The sequence below is a fragment of the Carica papaya genome, chromosome 3, assembly GCF_054855325.1.
Source record: "Carica papaya isolate Zhongbai chromosome 3, ASM5485532v1, whole genome shotgun sequence".
Lineage (NCBI taxonomy): Eukaryota > Viridiplantae > Streptophyta > Magnoliopsida > Brassicales > Caricaceae > Carica > Carica papaya.
The window spans coordinates 21,122,632-21,138,644 of NC_142311.1; the positions used below are offsets into that span (position 1 = coordinate 21,122,632).

General features: G+C 33.1%; 1 protein-coding gene and 1 pseudogene across 1 annotated transcript; both read right to left on the reverse strand.

The window, feature by feature from the left end:
• Positions 1 to 4,534: 4,534 nt before the first annotated feature.
• LOC148266828 (uncharacterized) lies at positions 4,535 to 4,879 on the reverse strand. Its single transcript, XM_088216066.1, has one exon. It carries the CDS (start codon positions 4,877 to 4,879, stop codon positions 4,535 to 4,537), a length of 345 nt encoding a protein of 114 aa, XP_088072192.1.
• A 765-nt stretch (positions 4,880 to 5,644) lies between these two features.
• LOC148266829 (protein PAM68, chloroplastic pseudogene) lies at positions 5,645 to 6,305 on the reverse strand (annotated as a pseudogene).
• Positions 6,306 to 16,013: the final 9,708 nt, after the last annotated feature.

Consider the following 16,013-nt stretch of genomic DNA (forward strand, 5'->3'; position numbering starts at 1 on the left):
AGTCGTGTCTTTTTACAAGGGATGTTGTAGATGTTTCTAATTTTACACATCTCTCACTCGGTCACACAAGCCATACTAACAACAATATACTACTATATCAACATATCTCTCACGCTTCATACAGAATATGGGGTGTGTGACCAAAAGGTAACAAGTAGTGTTATATTAAGTCACCATCTAACTAATATAACACTTTCATATTTATAATATCCCATATCATTTGAACATCATCGTTAGTATACGTTGTCTTTCTATGTCATAATTATATTACTTAGTTATATACAAAATATAACTGTCTGGGTTTATGTAATGATGTCAGAAAGATTTTTCTTTAGACATTAATGACAATCCATCTCAACTTGACTACTTTCCTAACATATTCTGCTAGACTATATAGGTCATGGCCCTTGGAAACATATTAAAGTAACAACATCAAATCTTGACTTTATGTGATAGCTCCAAGTCGAAGGCTATCATACAAAGAGGACATAAGAGTCTAGGTTTTACACAGTGTTAAATTAGGAAATTATTTTGTCACTCTCTATATCGGTCGTCATATAGCACATATAGTATGATATGTATGTCACAACATAGCTCTCACTAAGTTGGGCATATCACTCTTCTATGTCATGCGAATCATAAGTTCAGATACTACTCAAGTATCTAACTCAAGCCACTTGATCAACATACTTAATATATAACCTGACACTTGATATTTGGATCTAAGACTTTAGTATGAAATCGAGTATATTTCATACTCGACTTTCTAGAGTCTCATCTTCGACATACTAAAGCCACTATAAAATTTTAATATTTTATCATTAATACAACACAAGTATAAAGATAGTCCATATTACACATACTTAATGCCAATATGATTTAGTCTTATCCTACTCACTACTCAAGCGTTAGGGAGATCACCTATATGATAAGGTCGATCATAAAACCTGATGACATTATTACATGCGTAATCATATAATTATGTTCATGAACATTTTGTAAGAAAATAACCACTTTTATTTCATAAATGATCAATACACAAAAAACATATGTCCATTATGTATTAAATCCCACTTGGAAACTAAAGCCTATGCAAACTTAGACTGTTCACATGACCTTGAAAAGCATCTTTAGGTATGGGGTTAGTCAAAGGATCAGCAACCATTTCACTAGTGGATATATACTTAATAGTAACTTTTCATTTTTTTATGGTGTTTCGAATGAAGTGATAACGCCTCTTAATATGCTTGGTTTTCCTATGAAATTTCAGATCTTGAACATATTGAATAGCAGCAGTATTGTCATAATACATTTCTACAGGTTCATCAACTTTAGGGGTGATGTTGAGATCCTGCAAAAAGCTTCTCGACCAAATTGTCTTTTGTACAATAAGACAATTAGCAATATACTCTACTTCTATTGTAGATAAAGCAATACAATCTTGTTTTGAACTACAACAAGATATGACACCTCCATTAAGGGCAAAAACATATCCTAAGGTCGACTTAAACTCATCCCAGTTGCCAGCCCAATCTGTATATGAATATCCTTTCAACCTTAAATTCCCTCCTTGATAACAGAGGACTAGGTCACTTGTACCATGAAGGTAGTGGAAGATTCTCTTAACTACTTATTAATGAGCAGGTCTAGGGTTGCTTTAATAACGACTTATCAAACCAACTACAAAACAAACATCTGGTTGTATATACAACGTTGCATACATCAAACTGCCTATTGCACTAGCATTAGGAATGTTGCTCTCTTTTTTTTTCTCATCATCTATCTTTGGGTGTCCTTCATCTCAAAAATAGAGGACAACCGCTACTTAGTGGTGTTGATCATCTCCATGTTGTTTCCAGCCAACAGTATGTCATCAACATATAAGGAGAGAAACATAATTCCTCTTGTTGTTTTCTTGACATACACACAATGCTCTTCATCTACCATGGACAAGCCAAATGAAGTAATGGTTTCATGGAATTAGAAATACCATTATTTGAAAGACTACTTGAGACCATATATGAATCTTGTAAAATGACAGACTTTTTTTCTTGACCTTTTGAGATAAACCAGATAGGTTTATCCATATATATTTCTTCCTCAAGTGTACCATTGAAGAAAGTAATTTTAACATCCATTTGAAATAATTCTAAATCCAAATGGGCAACCAGTGCTAGAAGGAGGCGAGTAGAGGCAAATCTCACCACAAGAGAAAAAGTCTCTTCATAATCTATACCCTCAATTTGGGTAAAACCTTTCGCCACCAGTTGGGCATTAAACTTTTCAATTGATCCATCTGTTCCACGTTTTATCTTGAAAACTCACTTGTTTCCAATTGATTTACGTCGAGTTGGGAGATCAACTAGTTTCTAAACCTTATTTCTCGTCATTGAGCCCATCTCATCCCTCATGACATCAATCCACTCTTTACAGTTTGGTGAATTCATAGCCTTCTTAAAGGAGGTGGGTTCCTCAAGTTCTAAAAGAGTGTATAGAAAAAGTTTTCCTACGATTTGAAAATATCGTCCGGGAATTTTTTCACGTTCACTCCTTCAAATTTTAGGACCTTCATCACCTGTATGATTAGAAGATAAATCTCTCCCACTATCTCTTAGTGTGGGATTTGGAACTTGAAGACCAACCTCATGATCCAAGCTTGGATCTTGAGGACTAACCCCATTTTCTGGTGGATTATAATTTGTAGGGAAGTTTCCACCATCTAGAATAGTAGGATCACTCTCACTATCTCTTTCATTTGGTGGAATATTACTATCCAAACATTAAATATTCTTTTGAATGTTCAAGATATCTAATGAATACCTTTTTAGTTACTTTTTGACCTAAATTCCATATCGGTGGATTTGGTTATACACATAGCTTGCCAACCCCCAAGGATGAAAATGATCCAAAATGGGCTTCTTGTCATTCCATAACTCATCTGGAGAGGCAAGTACACTATTACTTGGTACACGGTTAAGGATGTAGGTTGTCATAAGTAACACATCTCCCCAAAAATTATTAGAGAGGTTGGCATGTGCCATCATTGATCTAACCATGTTTAATAATATATGATTCCTTTGCTCTGCAACACCATTTTGTTACGGAGTATGGAGAATTGTAAGTTGTCAACATATACCCTTTTTTTCACAATATTCTTTGACCATATCAAAAAGGTATTCACGACCATGATCGGTTCAAAGAGTCTTTACTCTTTAATCCATTTGATTTTCCACTTCCGCTACAAAATATTAGAATATATCTAGCGGTTCATAATGATAAAAAATTTTTTACACATATCCATATCATGAATAGTCATCTATAAAAGTGAGAAAGTATATGGCACTATGACGTATTTTGATATTTAAAGGCTTGCAAATATCATAATAGATTAATTCTAAGGGACTTGATGCACTTGAAGCCTCACTAAAAGGCTTCTTACTCACTTTACCAGCTAAGCATGACTCACATTTAGGAAATTTAACCTTAGTAAATCGGTCTAAAAAACCTTTTTAGCTAGTCTACTCATTTGATCTTGGCTAACATGACCAAGTCTAGCATGTTACTTAACAGATTTAGAATCACAATCAAAGTAAGAAACATAAGCAAGCATAGAATTACTATATATATTATCATCTAAGTAAAAAAAAAAAGAATTTTTTTCTTAAAGACCCATAATCAAATACATTGCCATAATATAAAATGTCTCAAGTACTAGGTTTAAAGTTAAAAAGAAAAATTCAATATTAATAAGGAAACAACTAATCGCAACCGAGATGCATAGAGAATATCATGAAGGAGTAAATTATTTTCTCCACGTAGCTTGAGCTAATATGTTCCAATTCCAAGGACATCCTCTTTGCTACCATTGTCCAATACAATAGTTTACAAACCCACCGAGACATGATAGTAGTCCACGAATCTAGCTCGATCTTGAAGTACATGTTTGTTTGCTCCTGTGCCTACAATCTAATTAAAAAAAGAATTAGCAACTAATGCATGTGAACAAATAAGTAAATCAAGAGGCAAAATAGAGAAAGGTACATTTTTTGGCTCCGAACAATCATGAGCGAGTGACCCTTATTACCACAGTTGTGACACTTCATGCGCGCTACATTTTTCTCTCTATGGCCCTTAACCTTATACTGTTTAGCCACATGACCTTTAGGTCCATTGGCTTGAAAGGAGCACCGATCTTTCTTAAATTACTTAGCACGATTAGGCTTGTTTTCCTTGGGCTTGATCCCATGGACAACAAGCGCCATATTGGAAGGATTGAGCTCCTTTTGATGCTCAACCTTCATATCAATGTGCCTAGCAATTTCAAAGAAAATATTAATATGTTCACTATGAACCATCAGGAATTTAAAAGTTTTCCAACATTCAAGTTCATCTGGAAGTGAACAAATCACATTCAGAGCCTACTTCTGATTTCTTATATCATGCCTTCTAGCCTTAAGGTCACAAACTATAGCACACATGACATGTAATTGTTCAATTATACTATGCTTTGGATCCATTTCATACTTCATCTACTCTAATCCAAGGCACAAAGCCTTGTAGTGGATGTCTGGCCATAAGTAAACTTAAGCTTATCCCACATATCTTTAGCTGTGGAACAGCTCTCAAACTCTCCAATGAGATCGTTATGCATGCAACACAACATAGTATAACGCGCAAAATGATCCTTTTTAGACCATTCTTGGTATGCAGCCAGATCCTCATTATACTGGTCACTACTAATATTTTTTTTCTTAGGTACAATAGTGGTCAAGGTTTCTAAAACCTCGCACTCATTAAGAAGATAATGCCATATATCATAACTTGTCCCATCCAACTTCTCATTGGTGGATAAATTAATAATCATGTTCTTGGTTGCCATTTCTACAAGTATATAAAAACATTAGGCACGATTTTTCATAATTAAATTATCAAAATTTCATTATTTATATCACATGTTTGAAAACTTTGCTATGCTCATAATCATCACGTATGATACAAATTAGAAATATGATAATTTAATTATTATAATAAAATAAAACTTAAATAGAACATATCCATGTAACACTTTAATTTTGCCAAACTAATTAGCATAAAAAAATATCACACAGATATATGTAGTTAACTTTCCTTAACAAAATATGCATAACTAATTAGCATAAAAAAATATCACACAGATATATGTAGTTAACTTTCCTTAACAAAATATGCATAACTAACTAATGTAAAAAATTAAAAAATTAGAACTAACCTTGATGCAGAAACAATAGGAAAATATGCTTGTTTTTCTACCAACGATCTTTAATTCTTGATGCATTTTGTTTTCTCCGGATTCTACTAGAGTTCCGGATAATTTTCACACCATAAAACCCAAGTTTGTTTATGGTTTAACTCAACGTGAGAGAGAGAATGATAATATATTTTTTCTGAGTGCTGTCTGTTTCCTTAATTAGACAGAAATAATTTTTTTTTCCCTTATATACTCATCAAGAGTCATATCTTTTACAATAAGGGTTTCTCTCTTATAGACTCATGAAGAGTCATGTTTTTTTACAAGAGGTATTGTGGACATTTTTAATTTTATACAACACACCAAAAGCAAACATAAATGGTAAGAAACCACCCATAACTTACCAGTTAACAGATTCAAATCTCATTAGAATTTAAGTTATGCAATAGCCAAAAATATAACCTAAAGACAAGGATGATCCTATCGACATAATACAGGCAAGAAACCAAGAGTTAGTTCCTACTTTTTGCTTGATCTGCCCACAGTGATTACCAAAAAATAGGCTGGTTCTTTTGAGCTTCTTTTGAGCCTAACGGTGATCCTTCTCTCATGGGATCCCAACTAGAAGAAACAATACCATAACTGACCCCCAAAAGAGTAGTTTCGAAGAAAATAAATGAAAGAATAAAGGGAACCCAGGTAGGAACATCAATCTTCAAAACCACCTTGAGATATTAAAAGAATGGGAAGAACACAAGCCCTATAAATAGTGAAATTCCCATAGAAAATCCCATTCTGTTAATCATTCTATTGGTCACTATCTTAGGAATTATGCCCGCCTCTCTATCTTCATTTTCCTGTTCTTCATCCTCATCTTCGTTGACATTATATCCAAGATTCAATTTCTTTGTCTTCTTGGTTTTCTTCGGGGACGTCTAAAGCCTCTTGGGCTATTTAGTGTTGTATGTATAGGTGATGTGCATGATATGCATACACGATTGCACAAAATGTTTATTATTGATGATGGCAACTGAGAAATTTTATTAGTTTCCACTAGTGAAGATATATAGTTCGACATTTGGCTTACTTTAAAAAAAAGGATTCCATGACTTTCTGTTTCCTTTTGTGTTTCTACATCTCTCTATATCTTTCCAAATGGTTGGTGATGTAAATAGAGCTAATAGAAGGAGAGACTTTGTATATGTTATTTATGTGATGAAGTTTGGCATTTATACAAAGGAAGCCCATGTGTCAAAGGTTGATAATAGCAATAACATTTGAATTCAAACATTGTTATAACAATAATACAAAAACTAGAAAGATAAGCTACTAATGTGTGTGGATAGGCTGCTGATAGAGTCCTGATTACTTTGATCTCTTAACACCCCTCATCAAACGGATGTTGGCAGGGGTTGTAATCGAAGTTTTTTTCAGAGAAAAAGGGACCATTGTGTAGGTAGAGGTTTGGTAAATATATCGTTTGTCTGATCAAAAGTAGAGATAAATTTGATAATCAAAAGACCTACAGTAGTTTGGTCTCAAACAAAATGGTAGTCTACTTTGATATGCTTTGTGCGAGCATGAAAAACTAGATTAGCAAAGAGATAAATTGCTCCAAAATTGTCGCACCAAAGCATAGGTAGGCCTAGAATAGAAATACCAAGTTTGAAAAATAAGATGCATAACCAAATTAATTCAATTGTTCTATTTGCCAATGCCTTGTACTCACTTTTGGTGGAGGATCTGGACATCGTTGGTTATTTCTTAGATGCTCAAGCAATTAAATTACAACCCATGTATATTGCATAACCACTCCTTGACCGACAATCATCATGATCTCCTACCCAATTACTATCAGCGAAATAATGAAGTTAAATATTTGATTTTGCTGAAAAAATAAGACTGAGATTACTGGTGGATCGCAAGTACCTAAGTAATTTTTAAGTGTTTTCCAATGAAGTTTGGTGGGGGAATACATGAATTAACACAATTTGTTCACTGAGAAAGAGATATCTGGTCTGGTTAGCATAGTGTATTGAAGTGCACCAATAAGTTTTTGAAATAGAGAACCATATAGTAAAGGCGAGCTATCATCTTTAAATAATGGTGGTGTAATAGCCATTGGCGTAACACAACCCTTTGATTCCATCATTGCCGCTTGATCAAGGATGTCATGAATGTATCTTTATTGCGATAAGACCAATCCTGAGCTAGAATGAGTCACTTGTATACCAAGAAAATAGGATAATTAACCGAAGTCCTTGATAAGAAGCTTAAGCTGAAGAGCTCGAATAACCCTTTTGACAACAACTTCACTTGAACTTGTGATGATTATGTCATCGACATAAATGAGAAGGAAGATTTTTGTAACACCTCGACAAAATATAAAAAGAAAAGTGTCGGCCTTGGTTCTCATTAAAAATTGACAAAGCCTGTCAGACCAAGCGTGAGGCACTTGTTTAAGTCCATAAAAAAAGTGTTTTAATTTGCAAACATGATATGGATGATTGGCATCAATGAATCCCTTAGGTTGATCCATGAATATGTCAACTGTGAGAAAACATAAAGGAAAAACATTAGTAACATCTAATTGGCGGAGTGGCCAACTCTTTGTGGTAACATAAGATAAGACTGTTCGAATTGTTATAGGTTTAAACAGAGGACTGAAAGTTTTCTGATTATCAACACCAAACTATTGATGATGCCCTTTCGCAACGAGTCGCACCTTATAGCATTCTATAGTACCATCAGCTTTCTTCTTAATGCGAAAGACCCATTTGTTGCGACAATATTTGTGGTGGCTTGGGAACTAAAACTCAAGTATCATTAGAAATAAGAGCATTGATCTCAGTGGTCATGGCTTACTATCACTCGGTGTAATGTTTGGCTTAATTGTATATAGTTGGTTCAATAGTGAGATAATTGGGCTTGAGAGAAAACAATTTGGAAGAAGTGGATTTAGGAGAAGACGTTGAATGGATGGCAAGGTGGGCATGTCGTTTAGCCATGGTGGAAGGCCAGAGATTCATGGTATGAGTACAATCATATATGGGAGGGACGGAGTCGGATGGATTATCTGTTTGATTGTAACGTGAAAAATCAACAAGAAGATTAACATTTGGTATTTGAGATACAAGGGAACACTAAATAGGTGGTGGGTTTAGGGTGGGACACGAATTTAGTGGTGATGATAAGGATTGAGTAAGACTCTGAGATAAAGAATTTTGAGATAATTCAAGGTCAGTGATATTAGGAGAATTAAGTGGTAAAATAAGGGACGTGGATACCTGTTTATTGTGGGTGGAACAAGGGACGTGCTAACCTTCAGCCGCAGATTATTTGTAGGATGTTTATGATAAGGAAGCTAACTGTCATCGAAAGTAACATAGTGGGCTACATAAATGTGACCTGTCTATAAATTCAAATATAAATGGCCAAGATGTAAAAGTGAGAAGCCTAAGTAGACATACAGAATGCTCCTAAAAGAGAATTTGTGTTTTTAATATGGTCATAAAAGAGGAAACACAAGATAGGCAAAAGGATAGAAATACTGAAAATTGAATGTTTTTGTAAATAATTTTTAATATGGACTGATGTTTTTAAGAACTGGAATAGGCAATAAATTAATTGTGAAAACAGATTATTGAAACGCATATGACCAATACTTAAAGGGTACGTTGTTGTGTGTAAGTAATGTTAGGCTAGAATCAACTATGTGTTTAATTTTTCGTTTCAAAACTCCATTTTGCTCATACGAGTGGGGCCAAGCCACACGATGAAGAATTCCTTACTGTTTAAAAAATGTGTTAAGTTTTTAGAATTCTCTTCCCCAATTTGATTGAAAAGCCTTGATTTTCTTGTCAAATTGTTTTTCAACCATGGTTTGAAATTGAAGAAAAGAGGAATAAACACAACTTTTATTTTTAAGGAAGTAAATCTAGGTGAATCTGGTGAAATCATCCACAAATGTAACAAACAAACAAAAGCCAACATTTGATAACATAGGAGATGGACCCAAAACATCCGAAAAAATTAAATCTAAAGGTGCTACACTATGATGAAGAACAGGAGAAAGACTTGATTTTGCCATTTTTCCCATGACATATGTTTGACACTTTGAAGACAAGGACGAAGTACTAGACTCTAATTTATTTTAATTGATAATTTTGGTCACTGTTGTTGAATGCAGATGTCCAAGCTTTCGATGCCAATTGTCAAATGTGAGAGTTGCAACGTGAGCTACTTTAATCGTTTGATTGGGCAGAAGGTATAACCCATCCTTATTTCATCCTTGAAGGAATGTTTGTTTGGTCACCTAATCCTTGACATAAAACATAGAAGGCCAAAACTCAATAAAAGAGTGATTTTCGTGACAAAATTTATGAACTAAAAGTAACTTTTGAGATATAGAGGGAATATACAAAGCATCTTTTACTTTAAAAGTATTTTTTGAGTGGACAAGTAAACCATAACTAATATGATCAATATGCAAACGTTCACCATTCTTTACTTTTATCTTATCAGAACCTCTATAAGTATCAGCAATGTGTAGCGATGATAAGTTGGGTGTGACATGGTAATTGGCTCCAGAGTTGACTATCCATGGAGTGGCAACATCAACATTTGAGGTTTGCATTAGATTAGCTTGGTGATGGCCTTGACGTTGAGGAATCTGATCATAACATTTGCAGCAACGGTTTGTCGTGTGATTTCTGAGATTGAATATTTGGCATGATGCATGGTAAGGACACTGTTATCGTTGGTTGGAATGATAGTTTATTCAATTTGGTGACGTGTTAGAGGTTTGATAATTTGTTGGGTTTGAATTTCTTCTAGAGAAATTATCAACAAACAGTTCTTGATGCCTTTTAATGAGAATTTCGTGGCCAAGGCAGTGACTATGGAGTTCATTAAATGAGATGGGTTTAGAACGTAAGTTGAGGGTAGTAATGATGTTATGATAGTTGTTGTTTAATTGTGATAAATGATGGTGTTGAATTCAGCTGTGGTCAAACTGTGACCAGCTTATGCGAGTTCATCAGCTAAAGATTTTGCCTTCTAAAGATACTGAGATATAGTGAGGTTGTTCTTCTTTAGCTCTTGTAACTCTATGTTCAGTTACAATTGTCGATTTTGGGATTGGAAGCCAAAGGAATTCGCCAAGCAGACCATACTTCATAGGAAGATTTCAAGCCGATTATATATGGAAATACTTTTTCTGATAGAGAAGATAAAAGGCAACATAACAACATCTGATCTCTTTAAAACCAGGTTAGATATTCGAGATTCAAAATGTGTTCTTCAAGTTTATTCGGATAAGATATTATTTTGGGTAGAGCTGTCTATGAGCCATCAAAAAATTTGGTTAAGTTATGGTAATTTAAGAGTGGGAGAAATTGAGTTTTCAAGGAAAGGTAATTCTTGTTTGTGAGCTTAATTAAAAAGGAGTGATGAGATAATGTTGACGAATTTGCATTGATTATGGCTGAAGGTGTAGCTATGGCTCTGATACCAAGTAAATGGAGCTGATAAAAGGAGAGATTTTGTATATGGTATTTATTTGATGAAGTTTGGTATTTATACAGAGGAAACCCATTTGTCAAGGGTTGATAATAGCAATAACATTTGAATTCAAACTATTATTATAACAATAATACAAAAGCTAGAAAGACAAGCTACTGATGTGTGTGGATAGACTGCTAATAGAGTCCCAATTGCTTTGGTCTCTTAACAAGTGGTAGGGAGGATCCAAAGTTTCTAAACGGAATTTGATTGTTCATAAGCATAATCAATCTGCAAAAACAAGAGCAAGCTAAAAAACTATATAACCAAGGGAAATTACATAGTCCAACTAAAACAACTTCTATAACAGATTCATAGTGAAAATTATTTAAATTACTTTATCCTTCATCAATAAAAATCACTTGCATATTCTCTTCTTCCTCAAGAAATTGACTGAAAATAGTTAATATTTGAATTTCTTTTTCCATCTGCTCCTCATAAATTATTTTATAATAGTTACAACATAATTTGCTAGGAAAGAATATCGTAGAGACGACACTAAATCAACATTAGTTTGAAGATTAAAAGTGTTTTCATCAGGGCCTAAAAGAAAAGGTAAAAAAAAAAAACACACACACACACACAAAAACATATACATATATATTGAATCAGCCATCACAGAAAGTTGTTGCGAGCTATGAATTTCCCATGAACTTCACCAATAGAATCTTAAAAGTCCTCAGCCGTAAAAATTACTCCTTAACTATCAGTTCATGTTTTTCTCTAACCCTTGGCTAATTATAATTGTAAGATTCAATAAAAACAAAACAAGCTGATAACAATTTCATAACTAATATGCATTTGCGAGAATCTGAAGCAAAACAAAAACAAAAATGCTCATCAAGTTACAAGTTCATTTCGGTTTCAACAAAAAAAAAACTGAATTCTTATAAATAATTTTATAAATATTTAATTATATGATATATATTTTTGTTATACTTTAAGTATAATATAAGAATAATGTTTTATTGTTTATACTATTTTTAATTAAATCTATAAGATAAAAATAGAATTAAATATATATTTTCTTTAAAACAAAAAGCTAACTAAACTAATTGATAAAAATACAATATTGAATTAATTTCCTTCATTTGTTAGGTTTTTTCTTTAGTTTTGTTTTTTTAATTTTCACCTCTCATAAGGGATGGGTTCTTCAAAATTATTTAAAATGGCCCATCTAATAATATCACGAGCTATAAAATTTATTTTTTAGACTGAACTAAGCAACTTAACTTCAAATTAAGATGAGATATCAACTTTCTAATCATGAAAAATCATCAATAATTCATTAAGGAATCAGAAATTTCACATATATGGATGCATATGTTAAAGATTAGAGGTAATACAAGAGTTGGTTTTATTGGAATTCTTTAATGATCTATTTGAAAGTAAGGGTGAAATTGATTAGTACATTCACAATGACATTTAAAACTTTTATAGGTTACATCAAATGGATGAACATTTCATGAAAATTATTTTATTAACATTAAATAAAAGACTTTAAGTATTTTATACATTCATATGACCTTAGACATTTAATATCACATAAAAATATAAAACACCTATTTAATCAAAGTAAGCAAATCATATAAGCAAGTTTAGATACCACATTTGGACATATAAAACAGAAACATCCTAAACTAGGTAAAAAAACTCTTTAGTATTTTAAATGGTTTTTTCTTTTCCTTTTTCCTTAATTCTTTAGTAAGCTTTAGATCTCCCTTAAAGCTGTGTTGTTGACATCCTGCTGCCTAATGGGAAGCGGTGTCTAATCAGAACAAATACAAGTGCAAATATATCAGTACAACGCAGAAGTTCATTCATCCCTTGCAAAAATTAATAATGTACTTTACACTTCTGAAGTAAAAAAGTTAGCCAACAAAATAAATTACAAACATAGTTCTAGCAACTTATTTCATTAAAAAAATAGCAATCTTCCAAAGTGAAATGTGGATTTGCACTCAACAAGCTACGGAGCCACGAATGGATCTAAACAAGCATTAAGGGGCAGATCGGAAGACAAGTCATCTTCTACAACATCATCTGGGGGAATGGATTACGGCGAGTTCCATGAAACTCAAGAAAAAAAAAACATTATAGCCATACTCATAATGTTACAAAAGTTAATTAAGACATATAAGTGAAAATATGTTTACCAATTTAAATATCATATTTACGTGTTTTAGACTGCTAAAAAATTTATGGTAAAAGTACTAACATATTTTTATTAAAAATAGCATTTATTTGTCCATCATGAACTACATAATCAAATACTGACAACCAATCACTTACATAAACTTATAATTTACTGATGACTAGACTAATAGACAAACTAACCTATTCTTACCAAAGTGACTCATTCGGGTTTCAATGGTTTAGATCTTCGCGCGAAGCTGTTTGATCCTATGTCAATAGAACGCAAAAAGGATCCCCAACTACCATTGTGAAGGAGAATCAGAAAAGAGTAATGAAGAAGTTCTATGATCATGACATTACTTCGCCACTGTACTCCTGCAGTCAGTCGTGATCCACTTTCGTTAGATAAAAACTAATACAATACCCATTCACAGGGAGTGGTTCACCAACAGTTGGTAAGTAGATGGAAACAGTAACCCTTCCGTGATAACAGGTAAATGGATTTAGGATTTTGGAGCTAACACACATTATTGTATTAAACTGATATTATCATAACAAAAAGCCTAATTAATTAGATCATTTCAAAATTACCAATAATTTTGTACCACCCAGCCCGAGAAGCCTATCAATTTTTTTGTCCATCATTTTTGGCAATTAGGGCCCATTTATCCTATTTCGGCTCACTGGACTTATTTCAATTTCAACCGAACCTGGTCGGGATCCACAAAAATCATTTTTAACTCCTTAAGCCCCTAAAACCCAATTTCGGACTCTATTAGAATCCATTCTAAATTTTTAGGACACAGTCCGGCCCAATAACATATTTGGGCCGAATAGAGGTTCGTCAATTGGGTTATGGGCTTCTCAAAGTACTTGTAAACAATTCAGGCCCATTTAAGGCCCGTTCCTGATCCAAAGACAATGGAGAAAATCCCTCACTGCACCCCGCTAACGGGCGTGGCAGTGGCCAGCCATAAGGCCCTCTTGGCATATGGGTGCATTTGGCAGGGTCACACAACTCAGCAGATTATGCATTGTCATATGCATGGGCAAACAAGCCGGACACAATGCTTGTGTTGGGGACTGTCCCTTGTGCGCAGGAGTGCAGGTCGCCCTGTGCAGGGCATCAAACCCTCGTGTTTGTGCGACATGGGGTGTCCACGTGCGTGCTTGCGTAGCCTGACATGCCCACATGCGCTCACGAAACACGGCATGTCCACACGTGCATTTGCCTCACGGTGCGTGTCTCAGTCTTCTTTACGTGGCATAATGTACCTATGTGCGCGCTTATTTGCTTGTTGAGTGCTCAATGGAGCACGCCATCGCGCTCTCGTTGTGCACACCCAGGGGTTGGCTTTCGCATTAAGAGTGTGCCATATTAGTCCCCACGCAGGCACCGTTTAGTTTTATTGGCAAACTTCCTCAAAGGAAGTATACTAAGATATGCAGAAAAGAGAATGTTAAGTGTGTCTTTACATGTATCATCATTGTATTCGTGTTTTATGGGTTTACAGTCGTTTAAAATAAATTTTATGATATTTGTTGTACCACACTTAAGTTCTAATATATCATATATAAATTATCAAGATATCTTATGATAATATTAAACTATTGAAATAACTTACATTACTAATTTTAAAAAAGTTTCAAATAATAAAATATGGACTTTTTTATTTTAAAAAGATATTTAGCTACCTTAATGATAGTAATATTTACTTAAAACTAAAAAAATATAGTAAAATAAATTATATATATTTTAATGATAAGTATATATTTGTACTAATTCTTTAGCAAAAAAAATAATTATTCATTTGTTTTCAATAAATAATTTACTTAAACTCATAATTATTTTTTTAAACAAAAAAGATTACTAATTTTAAACAACTTATAATATGCACTATTCATACCTTAACAAATGGAGGAAATTATACTTTTTTTTGCAAATAGAGACCTAATAATTTTTTAATTATAGTCCAACTTGTAATCTCTTAACAAAATAAATAAATTATATTTTTATGTTATTTGTCATGTTATAATTAGGTATCTAAAATTTTTTCATTACAATTTGATTCTTAAGCATATAAAATTATTTTAATTTATAATTTTATAATTATAAAAATTTTGACTAAAAATAGCAACAATTTTTTTATTTTATTATATTTTATTTTTAATATAATTTTAAAATGTAATAACCCGAACCTCAATGTCGGTAGGTATAGAGGTTAGAACAATATTTCTAACTAGTGGAACAGAAAAATATTAAATATGTAACGGAACTACACTTTAATACACATCTCTTGTGACATAATAATTATTTGTTTACAAATAATTGAGACATTTAAATTAATTTACAATTTTAAAATAAAAACTAATAAAGTTTTTTTCACCATCTTCCATTGATCTTGAACTTATTTTTCATCTCCACTAATCTGGTGGGGGGTGAATTGGGGTGAGCTTCACGAGTTTAATAAGAGAAAGAATTCTATAAAAGAGACTTACATACATGCATCCATGTAATATGTAAAATACAGTAGTATTTTATAATCAAAAAAATATCAAACAAAACATCACAATCAAAATACACAAGAAAACCAATCATCACACGAAAGATATTATAATCATCATTTATCTAATCTAATTATTGTTCTCATTTCACATCACACTTATGGATTCACAGATTCCTCAAAGTAAAACGGATTTACTCACACACATATCGCTCCACTCAAATTTATAATTTCACATTATTTAATTTTTTAAAGTTTATTTAGGTTACCATTGCGCGATGCACGTTATATCCCTATCGAGGAAAGGTGAAAAGATCCCACCATCGCATAGATAGGACACACAATCTCACATTGGCCATATAAGTTATGTTTACTAAGTGACCCATATGCTCACAAACATCTATCCACGTCGGGACTAGGTTTCAAACACTATTCATGTACAAGTTCACCATACTTGCTAAACTTTAGCCACACACACACCGCTCCTCCTTGATTCATGACTAACGAATTAAATATCTTATTTATTCTTCACAGTTTTCGTATTGCATTATCAAAAGTTTCCCTTGTTCTTCTATCTACATGCT